The sequence below is a fragment of the Microtus ochrogaster genome, chromosome 8 (genome assembly GCF_000317375.1).
Source record: "Microtus ochrogaster isolate Prairie Vole_2 chromosome 8, MicOch1.0, whole genome shotgun sequence".
NCBI lineage: Eukaryota > Metazoa > Chordata > Mammalia > Rodentia > Cricetidae > Microtus > Microtus ochrogaster.
The window spans coordinates 39,786,777-39,802,541 of NC_022015.1; the positions used below are offsets into that span (position 1 = coordinate 39,786,777).

Genomic DNA, 15,765 nt, shown 5'->3' on the forward strand with positions numbered 1-15,765 from the left:
TGATCTGGCAACAGCTCTCCAGTCAATTATTGGTAATAGCCCTTTTGAATAAGCCAATCAGAATAGTCAAAGAACAAGCCCCCTTGCTTCTGTGGTCCCTTTAAAAGTAGACTGTACCAGTTATTCGAGGTCCCTGGCTTCCCGAATGCTGGGGGACCCTGTCATGACAGAATTAATAAAATCCCCATGCTTTTGCATCGGCTGTGGTGTGTGAGATGGTCTCTGGGGGCGACTCCTCCTCGGTGTTTGGAAGCTAGAGTCCAACACAATAAATGAATTCTAAGGTAAATTCATTACTGCAGGTAATAATGTGTCACATGGCGCAGTCACTGGCGTGGATGTACGTTAATGCAGGGTTTAAGTCAGGGAAGCTGCAGTTGCAGCTAACATGTGGAACTCGTCCTATTTGTCCAGGAACTCTGAAAATCGAAAACTGTACTAAAACTTAAACCAACTATTTATTTTAAAAACCCTGCTCATAGGTTTCTGAGCCTGGGCTCTAAGTCCACTTGACATGCAGACACAATGTATTATTTATAAGGTTTAAACATACACAGCATTTTCCAGTAATTCAGGCACTGTCTGCAGAGGGACAGCTGCACTGTCCCTTGGAGTTTCGCCAAGCCTTGGTCACCATTTCAGAACAGCACATCACCAAGACACACCAGCAGCCTTTAAGAGTCAGCTTTGGAGCTGGCATGGGTTTGCAACTGTGGCTGTAGAGAGGGCGGAGCCTGCGCCTTCATGCATTTGTGCACTAAACTATCCACGTATTTATTATTTTATTACTAAGTGCTTTCCTTTCTTGCCGTCTGTAACACCCTTAGGATATCACGGTGCCACCAAAACACTTCATACCCAGGCTTCTTTACACATACAACTTCACCACAGAATAGAAACCAATTATTGATAGTTAATCACAAGGATCCCCAGTCTGAGCTGAGAACCTGAAGTGAAATCCGGGGAGGCTCTGTGCCCGCCTTCCAGCCAAAGGGATCTGTTTGTGTCTCCCACAGTGTGCCAGCACTCCTGTCCCCAGCCCTGGGACAGCCTGTTCTTTCTCTGAAATGCCTCATACTCTTCCATCCCAGCCCAAACAAGCAAAATGCACCACTCCCTAGACCTTCGTTCTCCACTTTCACCTTCAAGACCCTGCCAGGGCTATGTCCCCGCCCCTGCCCCACTTGGTTTTCTGACTCGTTTTTCTATTACTATCAAGTAGAAAGCCGGTATCAATAATAATTACTGAAATAAGTATGAGTAAAAAGCAGGTATGTAAAATTGCCAGGAGATGCCCGGAGGCCAGTTCCGAGTGCAGAGGGGATTAAGGGGCCTTGAAAATGTTCTGGGACTGAATTCAGACTTTCTTTCTTGGCCTATCAGAAGGCTGGAAAGAAAACCAAGGAGTAACTGTCTTTTCCCGTGTAATTGAATGTTTGTCTCCCTTCTGCCTGAAGTCTCTGGCCAGGGCTGTGGCTGCAGCTCAGGGCTAAGTGCTTGCCTAGCATGCAGAGGTTCAGGAATCAGTTCCCAGCACCACAGACATCTGCAGACCACCACGATTTAATCCTTTACATGCTTTATTATCTACCTTCAATGAGCCAAGCAGGATGCTAGATTCTACATTCTAGGAACAAAACAGAGGAGAAAGCAGAAGCACAATCTTCCTGGCAGACAGGCTAAACACCCTGAAAATGACTTCTTGCTCTATAGACCAGGCTGGCCTCGAACCCACAGAGATCCACCTGCCTCTGCCTCCCAGTGCTGGAATTAAAGGTGTGCACCACCACTGCACAGCTAATAACTATATTCTTTAAAACACACTGGGTGGTGGTGGCACACGCCTTTAATCCCCACAATCGGGAGGCAGAGGCAGGCAGATCTCTGTGAGTTTGAGGCCAGCTTGGTCTACAAGAGCTAGTTCCAGGACAGGCTCCAAAGCTACAGAGAGACCCTGTCTTGAAAAACAAAACACACACACACACACACACACACTACACGTATTCATGGGGTGGGGCACAAGTGTGCCACTGTGCTTGTGTGGAGGTCAGAGGACAATTTGCAGGAGTCACTTCCCCCACATGAGTCCTAGGGCTGGAACTCAGGCTAATGGGCGTGGCAGTGACACCCTTACCTTCAGAGCTGCCGCGCCAGCCCAGATCAACACACTTTTTTTTTTTTGGCAAATATATTCTTAACTGAGGAAAGCAATGTCTCACTTCTTCCTTCTAGTGAAACCACACCCACGCATAAATTATACGATTCTTATTTGCAATCTCATCAAAAATTTCACTGAGTGTGGATAATCGTGGAAGGCGAACACAGCCCTGGTGGTGATGGTGGCAGGCAGCAACTGCTGGGGAGGGATCCACTTACTGGGTCACAGTTCCCTCCTTGCTGGACCCAGGTACCGCTGGTCTGTTTGTCTGTCTTCCATATCCATCTGCAAAGACAACCGGACAACTCCTTGACCTCTAAGGGAGACTCCCTCAGAGCATCTTGCTAGGACCCTCTGAGACAGTAGGTGACAACGGCTTGCCCCACCAGGTCCACCAGGCTTGCTTGCTAAGCTGCCAGCTGGGTAGCAACAAGCTCAGAGGTCTCCAAACCATAAGGGATGCAAGCAAGGTTCCACCACACAGTGTGCCAAGAGGAAGAACTCCCAGACAGTTCGACTGTGCCCAGGCACTGATGGTCCCCTTCCCCCTGACAGCATCCTTGTCACCCTGAAGGAACAGAACCAACGCCATCTTGTGAATAGGTTTCCATCTTGAGACATCTGGTGACTGGGGCCTGGAGTGTGTTGTTTAGCAGGATTTAAATATACATCCCGGAAACAGCCAGCTGGGAAACAGGACAATAAAGTCTAACAAAGGCCAGATGTTCCTACAGATATCCTATATCCTGTCAACATTTTTGTGATTTCCTGTAGACATGCTGCCAGCAGTTAGTAGCTTCCTGCCTATAGCCTAGCCAATGATTTTAAAGAATGACCTCACCCTGCATCCCCTCACCCAATCATAAAACGCCAAGACATATAGCTCCCTGCTCATGGTTTTGGTTTTTCCCTATATAAACCCTTCGTAATAGGGAGTGGGGCCTTCTTTCCTCACTAGCTGTCCTGGAGTGTTGGACAAGGTCTTTGCCCGGGCTCTAGTAAAGAAACCTTTGTTCTTGCATTGGAAAGTTGGCTCCGTGGTGGTCTTGTTGGGGGTCTCGCGACGCGGGGAATAACAACCCTCTCCAGAGAGCCCGGCCCCTTGGAATCCCCAGAGACCTGCAGAGAGGACACGAGCCTGCAGGAAGGGCAGTGGTAAGACCTAGCAGCACACGTGCAAGCAGCAGGAAACGGGATCCCAAACCCAAAGCCACAGCTGCCTGCGAGACGGAAAACCAGCGCGACAGGGGAGGAGTACTCGGCCCTTTGTTCCCGCCCTAGAGGCGGAGCTGAGATCTGAACCCGCAAAAACGTAGTCTCGGCGGTAGCCCAGCCTGGACCTCGGTGTCCCGACCTTGGGATTCCGGGAGACCGGCTGTCGTAGCTGTCCTTCGACCACCCAGTCCCGCAGAGGCTCAGGTGCAGCCGCCCCGTACCGGGCCTGGCTCACTGGGCTGCGGCAGCCATGGCGCGAGAAGACTCCCCTCGGGACAGGTGAGGTGGGAACCCCAGGTGGTGCGTACCGGAGCCTCGGTGACCAGAGGCCTGTGAATTCCCGCTGCTCTGCACGCTCCTGGGCTTCAAGACTAACGGGACTACAATTCCCATCAGCCGATTCCCTTGGCTGCTTGCGCGAGGGTGGTGGGGGTTGTAGTCCGTTCTACTGAGGGGCGGCCTCGGAGGCGGCTAGGGCGGCCCAGGCGTGCGTCCTCGGGGTGACCTTCTGACTGATCCCCACAGCTACCACCTGGTCGGGATCAGCTTCTTCATCCTGGGACTGGGCACCCTCCTCCCCTGGAACTTCTTCATCACCGCTATCCCGGTGAGACCCGCGGCCAGTGAGCGACCGCATGGCCACAAACCATCCCTCCCGCCGCCTTGGACTGTGGTTTCCCAAGCCGCTTTTCTCACCACGCCTTCTATGTCTCACTTGTCAACGGAAGCACAGAGCTTCACAGAGGGAACGCCTGTTACCTGGCTAGGCAAACTTTTAGGAATGTCCAGATCCCCAAGGGCCAGGGCCATCTATGAAGGGAGGCTGACCAGCAAAGGAGCAACCAGCACATGGTTTTTGTCGTTATTTCTGGCCAATCATTCCAAAAGTGGATTTTCCAAACCTTTAGGTTTCTTTGCAGTGACATGAATTGTATTTATCAAACTAGTATTTAGCTTGTAACTGCTGTGGGTCAGGCATTGCTGCTGTGGAGGAACCATGAGCGAGGGGCGTTCTAGTCCCCAAAGCATGCATCCTTTGATGGAAAGGCAAAAATGTGTAGCTTGCATTTTCTTTGGGACAGGGTTATTCAAACATATTCAGTGGGGCAACTTTCCAGGTGCCTATGGGGTGCCAGTGTCAATAGTGAACCCTGGATACCCAAAGATGAATCAGCTAATGAGCGAGGGGCGTTCTAGTCCCCAAAGCATGCATCCTTTGATGGAAAGGCAAAAAATGTGTAGCTTGCATTTTCTTTGGGACAGGGTTATTCAAACATATTCAGTGGGGCAACTTTCCAGGTGCCTATGGGGTGCCAGCGTCAATAGTGAACCCTGGATACCCAAAGATGAATCAGCTACTGAACTGGAGATCCATGGGACCAGAGTTATTAATAATGTAATGTGACCCGTGTCTCTCCATTCCAGCCTGAAGCAGAGTGCTGAAGGTTCGCAGGAGAAATAGTTTCTGCTTCATAGAAGGGAGTTGTAAATTGTGAACTGAGCAGGCAAAGGTGGGGAGAGGGAATTCAGAGTGGAGGCTAAGAAGGGCCTGTTTAGAGAAGTGTCTAGAGCCTGGAGCTTAGCGGGATGACGCAGAAGGCAGACATGAGATCTGCCTTGCAGGCCATGGGAAGCTAAGCACAAGAGCGGCTGGTTATGTGTGACAGAGAAGATGTAATTGCTTAGCACCTAAGCTGGGGCCTTGCATACAGTAGGTGTTCAATAAATGCCCACAAGATGAATGGACATGGAGCCGCTGCAGGCGTGGGAGTGGAGCCAGGACACTGAAGAGGAGATATGACCCAGACATGTAGCAAGGCCCCGGGCTCAGTCCCAGAATTCAGCCATTTTATATACAGTGCATACCCATCCTGCTCAAGCTGTGTGCCAGGAGCTGGGGACAGTACAAAGACAGGCCCAAAGATTTTAGCCCAAGTGTGGAAGAACACAGTGGTTCCTGACACTACACTGTCTCCCATCTGGCAGTATTTCCAGGGGCGATTGGCAGGGGCCAATAGCACAGCTGAGGCTCTGCGCACCAACCACACTGGCCCCACAGACTCTTACAACTTCAACAACTGGGTGACGCTGCTGTCCCAGTTGCCTCTACTGCTCTTCACGCTCCTCAACTCCTTCCTGTACCAGTGGTAAGAGCCAGTGGCGGGACCCCAGCCTCCTTGTGGAAACCTCCAGCTTCCTGCCTTTTCCCTGCTCCCACCTTACCGCTCCAGCTCCATTGCCCTGCCCCTTGCTCGTCTTCCTTGCCCATCTTCCCCTGCCTGGCCATCTGATGTCCTCCGCCCCTTTTCTGAGCAGCATCCCTGAGGTGGTGCGTATTCTGGGCAGCCTGCTGGCCATACTGCTGCTCTTTGTCCTGACAGCGGCATTGGTGAAGGTGGACTTGAGCCCTGGGCTGTTCTTTTCCATCACCATGGCATCCGTCTGGTTCATCAATTGTAAGTACACTGCCCCCCGCCCCCCACTTCTTCCTTGTACTAGAACAGGCCAACGGATCCTTGAATGAAGATAATGCCATTATCACCCAAACCCCAAGAGAAGCTGATCCCAGAGAGAGGGAAATCACTTGTCTCAGACCCATAGTGACCAAAGAACAGGTCTTTAGTCAGAAGTCCCACAGACCAATGGTTATATCTCAGAAGACAAATAGCCTGGGTGTGCTGCACACCTTTAATCCTAGCACTTGGGAGGCAGAGGCAGGCAGATCTCTGTGAGTTCAAGACGAGCCTGGTCTATAAAATGACTTCCTGGCTAGCGAAATAAGAGAGAGAGAGAGAAATAGATTGGGGGGATGTTCTAGCAGATTGCCCTAAATCCCCAGGAAAACCCATGCCTGCCCAGCCTGGACCAGAGTTTCCCATGCACCTTATAGAGACTGGCTCTCAGATGCCTCCAAGGCAGTATTGGTGCTGTCCCCCCATACCCCGTCTCTCTACAGCTTTCTGTGCAGTGCTCCAAGGCAGCCTTTTCGGGCAACTGGGTACCATGCCTTCCACCTACAGCACCCTCTTCCTCAGCGGCCAGGGCCTGGCTGGGATCTTCGCTGCCCTTGCTATGCTCATGTCCATGGCCAGTGAGTCCACCTAGGCGGCTGGCGGGTTGGGGAAGAAGAGATGGGACACAGGAGGAAGATGCCAGGGGATGGGGTGGATTGTTCTAAGGGAGAATGACCAGGTGACGTGACAGGAAGCCATGTGGGAGTGTGGGGCTTGCCTCTCCTGCAGCTGAAGTTTCTGCCATAGGTGGCGTGGATGCCCAGACCTCTGCCCTTGGGTATTTCATCACACCCTGTGTGGGCATCCTGCTCTCCATCGTGTGCTACCTTAGCCTGCCCCATCTGGTGAGCCTACCACCGGGCTAGACAGCCCTGCCTTAGGGAATTTTGAACAAAGCCCTGGGAGATGAGACCTCAGTTAGTGCTGATCCCCTAGAGGAGGTGTTGGTTGGGGTACAGTCTTAATTAGGGTTTCTATTGCTGTGAAGAGACACCGTGACCATGGCAACTCTTATGAAGGAAAACGTTTAACGGGGGTGGCTTATAGTTTCAGAATTTAGTCCATTATCCTCATGGCGGGACCCGGCAGCACACAGGTAGTCATGGTGCTGGAGAGGTCGCTGGGAGTTCTACATCTTGATCCTCAGGCATAAAGAAAGTGAGCTGTGACGCTGGGCTTAGCTTGAGGATAGAAGACCTCAAAGGCCACACCCAAAGTGACACTTACCTATTCTAACAAGGATACACTTCCTAATATTGCCACTCCCTTTGGGGGCCACTTTTTTTTTTTTAAACAACTTTATTTCATGCACATTGGTATGACAATGTCAGATTCTCTTGAACTAGAGCTACAGACAGCTGCGAGCTGCCATGTGGGTGCTGGGAATTGAACCCGGGTCCTCTGGAGGAGCAGTCAGTGCTCTTAACCACTAAGCCATCTCACCAGCCCCGGGGCCACTTTTTTTCAAATCACCACAGGGACCTCAGCCTCCCAGCAAAGGGTGTTGGGGGGGCTACAGACAAGCCTGGGGCAGGACTGACTTGTTGATTCCTCTGCAGGAGTTTGCCCGCTACTACCTGACCAAGAAGCTGTCCCAGGCCCCAGCTCAGGAGCTAGAGACCAAAGCTGAGCTCCTTCAAGCTGGTAAATTCCAGGACCTTACAGGGGAGGTAGGAGAGAGAGCAAGTTCAAGCAGACTCCTGGCAGCTATTCTCTTCTGTCCTCATTACCACCCCCATCTCTTTGAGCCTTGTGCGAGCAAAGGCAGGTCATGAAGGGGATCCGTCCCTGCTACCCTGTGGGTCTGTTTCCTCTTGAGCAAAGTGAAGAAATGGCTGAGAGTGTTCTGGATCCACAATCTCTAGGCTCTACAGCCTTGGGCAGACCAGTGAATCTCTCTAGTCTCCATTTCTTTTTTGTTGCTTGACTGTTGTCTTTTGGCAGCAAGGTCTTTCTGGCCTCAGACTCAGAAATCTGCCCACCTTCCTGGGTGCTGAGACTAAAGGCATTTGCCACCACGCCCAGCTTAGTTTCCATTAACTAAGGAAAAAGAGGCAAGAAGACAATAAGAGAATCCATGCGAATGCTTAACTAGTTGCCTGGCACTTAGACATAGGCGGGATAGCAAGTCAAAGGTCAGGGTAACAGAGAATTCTAGGCCAGCCTGGGCTAGAAAGAGATCCTATCTTCTAAAACAAACAAAAAAACCAAAATCATGGAAGTGCTGGGGTGTAACTCTGTGAGTGACACGTCTAAGAGTCCAGGAAACCACAGGCCAACCCCAGCACTGCAGTAAATAAACAAAGAAATTAATAAACAGGCTATTGACACTACTAATCTTCTGCATTTGGGCTGGGAAGAGACACTTTTTTCCACCACTAGGATTTCCTTGTTTTTGGAAATTTGAGCCACGGGGCTGATCCTCCAGTCTTCCCTCTCCCCTAGATGAGAAGAATGGGATTCCCATCAGCCCCCAGAAGGCAGGCCCAGCTCTGGATCTTGACCTTGAGAAGGAGCCGGAGTCGGAGCTGGAACTAGAGGAGCCTCAGAAACTGGGAAAACCTTCAGTCTTTGTTGTCTTCCGGAAGGTTCGTTGTCTTTTGGAAGGTTCAGCTAAGAGATAGCTCCTAACCATCTGCCCAGGGACACTTTCTCCACCCCTGGGCTTTAGTTCTTATTCCCTATTGTCATTGGGTCACGGTGGCTTAGGGAGGCAGTGGGTGGGGCTACAGCAGCAGAGTTGGGGGCTGCATGATGGACATGGGGCTGCCCTGCCCACTCACACCCTGCCTCCGGCTCCCAGATCTGGCTGACGGCGCTGTGCCTTGTGTTGGTCTTCACAGTCACCCTGTCCGTCTTTCCTGCCATCACAGCCATGGTGACCAGCTCCACCAGCCCTGGGAAGTGGAGTGAGTGTTGGGGTGAAGAGGGAGGGGCTGGGAAGTGAGGGGAAAGGTCAGATGGGGATGGGGTGACTGCTGCTCTCTGTACCCCAGGTCAGTTCTTCAACCCCATCTGCTGTTTCCTACTCTTCAACGTTATGGATTGGCTGGGCCGGAGCCTGACTTCCTACTTCCTGTGGGTGAGCTTGTTTGCACTGACCCAGCCAAAGGGTTAGGAAGTAACTGGGGGCCAAAGGGTGCACAGGAGCATGGAAAGGTGACCTTCAGTAGTGCCCCTGATCTGACATTGACTGGCTCTCTTAATGGCAGTAAGTAACTGCTCCACCCCCCAATGGCCCCCCGGAATGGGCAGGCCAGGCTGGGGATGACCTCCACCAAAGCCACCACATCTGGTGGAGCGCCATGTCCAGCCTCTGCTTCGTGAAGATTCTTGTACCTGGTGAGAAATTGGACATGATTCTTAGTTAATGGATTGCTGTCAGCGGGGCATTGTTTCCTTAATTGACGGCTCCCTGGGACTGTAACAAATACAGCAGCAGCAACCCCTGTGGGGACACAACCTGGAGACCCAGCCTCCCTCCTGCTTGGAATCTGATGGGAGAACTGGGCAAAGGGTTCTGCTTGTAATTAGGTTGGAGAAATGCGTGCTGGCACGCCGGTGCAGTCACTAGATAATCTGAATTCTGTGTGTGTCAGAAAACCAGAGGACCCAACTTTCAATGCTCTTTTTTTTAAATTAATTATTTCATTTGGGGTTTTCAGGGCAGGGTTTCTCTGTGTAACAGCCCTGGCTGTCCTGGAACTCTCTTTGTAGACCAGTCTGACCTCGAACTCACAGAGATCCGCCTGCCTCTGCCTCCCCAGTGCTGGGATTAAAGGACTGAATGCTTTTGTTATAAAGAAATGATCAGGGGCCAGAGAGATAGCACTGACTGATCTTCCAGAGGACCTGAGTTCAGTTCCCGGGACCCATGTTGCTCTGCTCACAGTTCCCTGTGACTTCATTTTCAGGGGTCAGACAGCCTCTTCTGGCCTCCTAGGGCACCTGCACGCATGTGACTTGCCCCTCACCTAGCTGCAGGGCCCACACTCACCCGAACCTCTGTCCCAGCCAGATGAGGACAGCCGGCTGCTGCCCCTGCTGGTGTGCCTGCGCTTCCTGTTTGTGCCCCTCTTCATGCTCTGCCATGTGCCCACGCGTGCCCGGCTGCCCACCATCTTCTGGCAGGACGCCTACTTCATCACATTTATGCTGCTCTTCGCCGTTTCCAATGGCTACTTGGTGTCTCTCACCATGTGCCTGGCACCCAGGTCTGAGGAGCGAAGGGTTGGGTGCTGTGCCGGGGAGACCCTAGCTCTTAGGACCATCACCCCTAGGTTGCTGTCTTCAGCTCTGGTGTCATCCTGTAGGACAGGCCTTTGCTGTGGCACTTGCCCCAGGCTAGGATCTGGGGATGTTACCTGTCTAGGTGGCCCAGCTATTTTTCCAGGGGCGGTAGGGCTGGGACTCTCAGACAAGCAAGCATGGCAGGAAGAACTAACCGGGACATTTTGTTAAGAATAATAGTGATGGAATACCTGCGAAGGCCCAGAGAGATCAGATATTCTTTCTCAGCGCCTTCATTTTACAGAGGCGGGAACGGAAGCCCAGAGAAAGACCAGGTTGTAGTGACACAGGGTGGGGTCAGACCCAGACTAGAACCCTAGCGCACAGGGAACATGAGAGGGTGCAGAAGCTATCTCTAAGGTCAGGCCCCGCCTTCTCCATATAAGTTTCTGTTTCTTTGTGTTCCAGGCAGGTGCTACCACACGAGAGGGAAGTGGCCGGAGCCCTCATGACCTTCTTCCTGGCCCTGGGACTGTCCTGTGGAGCCTCTCTCTCCTTCCTCTTTAAGGCTTTGCTCTGAGAGCCCTGAGTGCTCCCCACAGCCCTCCTCATCAGTGCCCCCACAGCCCTCCTCTCTCTCAGCACGGCTTCTGGAGCTGGGACTTTCCCAGGGGACGACCTCGGCTACACTACGCCTCTTGGTCTGTGGGTGCCAGGAGGGGGCAGAGATGACCTTGGCTGGGTGCCATATTGCATGTGGTGAGGAAGAATCCACCAGCAGTCGTTCTGTCCCTCACCCAGGGAAGGATGGACCTCACTGAGACGCACAAAGGAACGTACTGGAAGGCAATACTCAGGAGAAAGAGGGCGCAGGGCCAGGCCTTCCCTGCCACCAGGGCTGCATTTGTTCATCCCACCGTCCACTGACCCCAGGGAGCAAAGCCACCACAGGCCTTGCTGAGGACACCCTGATGGTCTCTACCTCAGCTCAGAGTGGGAACTGGGTCCAGCTCCAGAACACTTCCACCCTCTCGCCCCCAAGCCCCATGGATAGGGCGTGAGGTGCCACAGAAGTTGAGGGGAAGAGAAAGCTCAAGGGACCAACCTCTGAGCCTCCAACAGTGTTTTTTCATAGTCAGTACTCCCTAGCATCCTGACAGGCCTGTCTAACACAAAGGCAGCTAGCTTGTATGTGTTGTGCACTGCACTTTACAGTTTGCAAAGTTGTTCCACAACCACTCTCTCACGGAAACCTCAGTGAGGCCTGTAGAACAAGCTGGGTGGGGACTGTGCCTCCCTGAGATGTCCCTTGACTGGTCCATGGAGAGTGACCTTCCAGCTCACCACTTGCTTCTCTTTCTCAAAGGTCTCCAGGCAGGTGCCCTGGGCACTTGCTCCCATCTTTTCACCCCGTTTCTCCTGTGACCCTGTTCCCGAGACCAATAAAAACTGTTCATTTTTATGATGGCTTCCTGGAGTGTTTATTTCTACAGTCCTGCTGGCTCTGTTGGCTTCAGTAAACTGGGTGGGGTAGGGATGGTTATGCCCACTTGACAGATTGAGATGGCAGGTTCTGAGATGGGCAAAGGTTTGTGGACTACTCTTCTGGCTCTCTGAACCTCTTGACAACTGAGGAGGCCGGATGGGTCTGCAGGAAGCTCTGGAGAGAAGGCTTGGGGTTTAAGCTGTTCTATATTACCCAGGTTTGATTCCCAGCACTCACAGTGGCCTGGAATGTTGCGACTCCAGTCCCAAGGTATCTGACGCCCTCTTGTGGTCTCTGTGGGCACCAGGCACACACATGGTGTACATACGTGTCTACAGGTAAACACACGTGCACACAAAAAGATAAATCTAAAATGTAGGAAGGAGCAGCTCCATGCTCCTAAGCAGATCGCTTGGCTGAATAGCTAACTAACTACCTTTCTTGAGCCCAGCTCTCCCCTGCACTTGCTTCCTCTCCCGGTGTTGCTCATTCCCAGAAATCTTGGCCTCAGAAAGGCAGTCAGCCTGAGTAGGACTTCAGCAACCTGAAGCCAGGTCCCTGACGGATGGAGAAGAGGTTTCCTTCATCTTTGTACTTGTGGACACCTGCTCTGCCCAATAAGGTTTCCTTCCCTCTATGTTCCATGAACATTCACGGAACACATCACACATCAGGGTTGAGCCAGCACAGGGTACTTGCTTAGAGGCCACGGGCTCTTGGTATTAGAGGATGGGAAGGTAAGCTATGACTTCAGAAACAGAAATAAGTCACAAGGAAGACTAGTGATATTTCATTTGTGTTTGTTAATAAATAAAGTTTGCCTGAAGATCAGTAAGTAAAACAGCCCCACTGGTCAGCCTTACAGACCAGGCAGTGGCAACACACACCTTTAATCCCAGTAGTCACACTAGTTTGCCACAGAAACTGGGCAGCAGTGGTCCACGCCTTTAATCCCAGCCCTAGAGAGGAATATAAGACGGGAAGAGACAGCTCTCAGACACAGTCTTATTCCGAGATTCCTGGAGGCAGGATCACCATTTTGGACTGAGGTAGAGGAAAGAGCCAGTGGGTGGCTGCTTTGCTTTTCTGACCTTCAGGTTGAACCCCAATATCTGTCTCTGAGTTTTTATTAGTCGTGCTACCGAAGACCTCAAGTAAAGGTTTATTTCTCTGACTATTGTTCGTAGATACCTGCTCTAGCTGGTCTGAAGATTGAAACGAAGAGGCCTTGGTCCATGACCCAAGGCCATGAGAGGAGATGGTAACCACGACACAGCTTGTGAAGGTCGCAGAAGCATGCTGTGCGGTACAAGCCTAGCAGAGGAAGCCCCTGACCACCAGGGCGGTCAGGGTTAGCTTTACCCAAGCTAGGCTGGGAGGAAGGAATATGAGTTTTCTGGCTATAGGGGAAGAAGAGTGTCCCTTTCGGGGAGCCAGAGGGTTGAAGAGAAACAAGAAGCTTGCCACGGAGCTTTCCGAAAGGAGTCTAGGGGCAGGGGCAGGGCAGGGCAGAGGACGGCGGGCATGCAGGTGACAGGACAGGCGAGGACAGGCTTTAGAACTCTGTCCTACAGTTAAAGGACTGCAGAGGCAGGGCTCTCTTAGCAGAGTGTCCTAGCCAGAGCTGTATGGGACAGCAACTTGGGACAAAGGGAGCAGAAGCAGAGAGACCACAGCCGAGTGTCCTTGTAGCTGGGGAACAGCGAGCAGACCGTGGGTGTGGACAGGAGCATGGTTGTTTCCTTAGAGACAACTTCCTCTCCTGGCTAAGTGCTTTAAGGCTGGCCCAGCACCTGTGGTTCAGATCCAAACCTATGAGGGCGGAGCTTGGAAGTTAAGGAGTTTGCCACCTGACACAGAGAGTGGAGGCAGGCCTGGACCCAGCCCTGGGAAAGTATCCAGAACTCTTGGCAAAGACCTTCGGACTGAGACTTATAGTCCTGGATCCCAGTTCCTTCAGAGAACTCTCAGTCTGACAGACTCTCCTGGGGCCAGAGAAGTACCCCATCCACCCACTTACAGGCCAGGCAGTCTCAGAAAACTCACATGGGCCACTGTCACCTGGAGCAAGCCAACAGCTGAGATGAGCAGTGGAGGACCAGTCCCAGAAAAGGACACTCGAGGTGAAAATGTCCTGAGGTCACACCTAGAATATCCATCTCCCCACACAACTTTTTCATCAGACCAGGAGAAGCTGGCTTTTTTTTTAAAAAAAAAAAAGTATTTAAAAAATTTTATGAGTATGAGTGATTTGCCTGCATGTTTGGCTCTGTACCATGCGTGTGCCTGGGGCCCACAGGGGCCAGGCAAGCATCAGATCCCCCGAGACTGGAGTGACAGATGGTTGAAGTTGAGATGTGGGTGCTAGGAACTGAAGCTGGATCCTGTTCAAGACCAGCTGGTGCTCCTACCACTGAAACATCTCTCCGGATCCTATTCACCCTCCTGTTTTTTGAGATAGGGTCTCACTGTGTAGCTCTAACCAGACTAGAACTCACAGAGATATGCCTGCTTCTGTCTCCCAAATCCTGAGACTAAAGCCATGCACACCAGGCCCGAGAGAAGCTGGCTTTCTGTTAGGAACAGATGCTTGAGCAGATGGGCTGCACCTGTCCCATTTCTGTTTCTCCCGCTCCTCCTCCTCCTCCCATCCTCAGCCCTGACACAGCTCTGCCCTCAGACACTCCCTCGTTCGAAAGAGCCTCTTGCCATCAGCAAGCCCTTGGAGGTGTCAGTGTGGAGGGCACTGAGCCAGCTTCAGAGGAGGGACACAGACATCTGAAGCTCGGACTTGACCTTCAAGGTGCTGAGCCTTTTATAGGGAGGTTGGGCAGTACTGGTTAAAATTCTGCTAATGAGAAGCACTCAGCAGTGGGGGAGACGCAGCACTTAGGAAACAGCCAGGAAGATCAGGAGTTCAAGATCATCTTTGGCATCATAGGGAGTTTGAGGCCAGTATGGACTACATGAGGCCTTGTCTCAAAAAGAAACAAACAGGGCTTGGAAGGAGACATCTGGGAGGTTAAGAACACTGGCTGCTCTTCCAGAGGACCCAGGTCCAAGTCACAGCACCCACATTGTGGCTTGTAACTGTCTGCAACTTCAGTTCCAGGGGACCTGACACCCTCTTCTGACCGCATGTGATACACAGATATACATTCAGGCATATACACACATAAAATAACATATTAAAATGGTTAGAAGGTGGATTTAAAATAAACACCAAATGAAATGAACAATAACACAAAACAGCAGAGCAGCATTTGGCACCGCAAACGTGTGCTCTCCTCCCTGGTCTCTCACCACAACCTCATGTTGTGCATCGAGTGGGGCTGAAACCCTGGTTTGACTAGAGTCACTAGGCCAAAGCTGTGTGTGGGAATTTTGCCTGCATGTAGGTCTGTGTGCCATATGTGTGCCTGATGTCCTCAGAAGTCAGAAGAGGGATCAGAAGCCCGGAACTGGAGTAACAGATGTTGTGACTACTGTGTGGGTCCCGGGAACCAAACCTGAGTCCTCTCGGGGAGCAGCCAGTACTCTCAAATGCTGAGCCATCTCTACGGCCCTTGAACTGAATCTTGAGCAATAGCTAACCAGAGGCCTTATGCTACTATGGCCTGGTCCAGCTTTCCTGGTGCGAAGAACCAGCCAGCTCATCCTCTTGGGAGAATGAAGCCCCATCACACGGGGAGGTCATCGCATGACAGAATGGGGTGTTTCGCTGTAGTCATAGCTTTTGCCATGATACTGTAGGATGGACCCGGATGGCATCCTGGCTCCTTCCCAGGATTTCTCAGCAAAATCATGGTTGACTGAGGTCACCTGACTGAGCTTAAGTTACTTATGGCTCTAAAGGCTTAGTCAAGTTTTACCCTTTTTAGCCCTGTTTTACAGAGTCAGCCGAAGCTCTCCAGGGCAATGGAAGCAGTGATCAGCAGAGCATTCGGCAGAGGGAAGAGGCTAGAAGGAAACAGGACTGTGTTCAGAAGTGCAGCACAGGGAGAGGACTGAGTTGTTGCTGCTCTGTGACTTCTTCTGGGATGCTCTGGAGGTGGCAGAAGCTGGGACTGAGTTGCTGTGTGACAGGTTTGGCAGATGAATCTGCAGGTGCTAACTGCCTCTGAGCCCTGATACTGCCATGCTTTTTGTTTGTGTGTTTGTTT

The 15,765-nt window shown here is 51.8% G+C and overlaps 1 protein-coding gene across 3 annotated transcripts; it reads left to right on the top strand.

The window, feature by feature from the left end:
- The first annotated feature begins 3,534 nt into the window (after positions 1-3,534).
- Slc29a2 (solute carrier family 29 member 2) lies at positions 3,535-11,578 on the top strand. Of its 3 annotated transcripts, none has more exons than XM_005351702.3 (12): positions 3,535-3,652; positions 3,899-3,980; positions 5,360-5,520; positions 5,690-5,829; positions 6,330-6,464; positions 6,634-6,731; positions 7,446-7,530; positions 8,332-8,474; positions 8,690-8,795; positions 8,883-8,968; positions 9,901-10,100; positions 10,585-11,578. In XM_005351702.3, the coding sequence occupies exons 1-12, from the start codon at positions 3,624-3,626 to the stop codon at positions 10,694-10,696; spliced, it is 1,377 nt and encodes a 458-aa protein (XP_005351759.1). In that variant the 5' UTR covers positions 3,535-3,623; the 3' UTR covers positions 10,697-11,578. The 3 variants fall into 3 exon arrangements, with proteins under 3 accessions (XP_005351759.1, XP_026637443.1, XP_026637444.1); XM_026781642.1 differs by having other exon boundaries at positions 9,905-10,100; XM_026781643.1 differs by lacking the exon at positions 10,585-11,578 and having other exon boundaries at positions 9,801-9,980.
- Positions 11,579-15,765: the final 4,187 nt, after the last annotated feature.

What these genes read in the sequence shown, in the direction of transcription:
- Slc29a2 (XM_005351702.3), top strand. Translation starts at nt 3,624, where the DNA reads ATGGCGCGAGAAGACTCCCCTCGGGACAG. An exon ending in ACCTTAGCCTGCCCCATCTG is followed by an intron (nt 6,732 to 7,445) that starts GTGAGCCTACCA and finishes ATTCCTCTGCAG; the next exon opens with GAGTTTGCCCGCTACTACCT. An exon ending in AGCTGAGCTCCTTCAAGCTG is followed by an intron (nt 7,531 to 8,331) that starts GTAAATTCCAGG and finishes CCTCTCCCCTAG; the next exon opens with ATGAGAAGAATGGGATTCCC.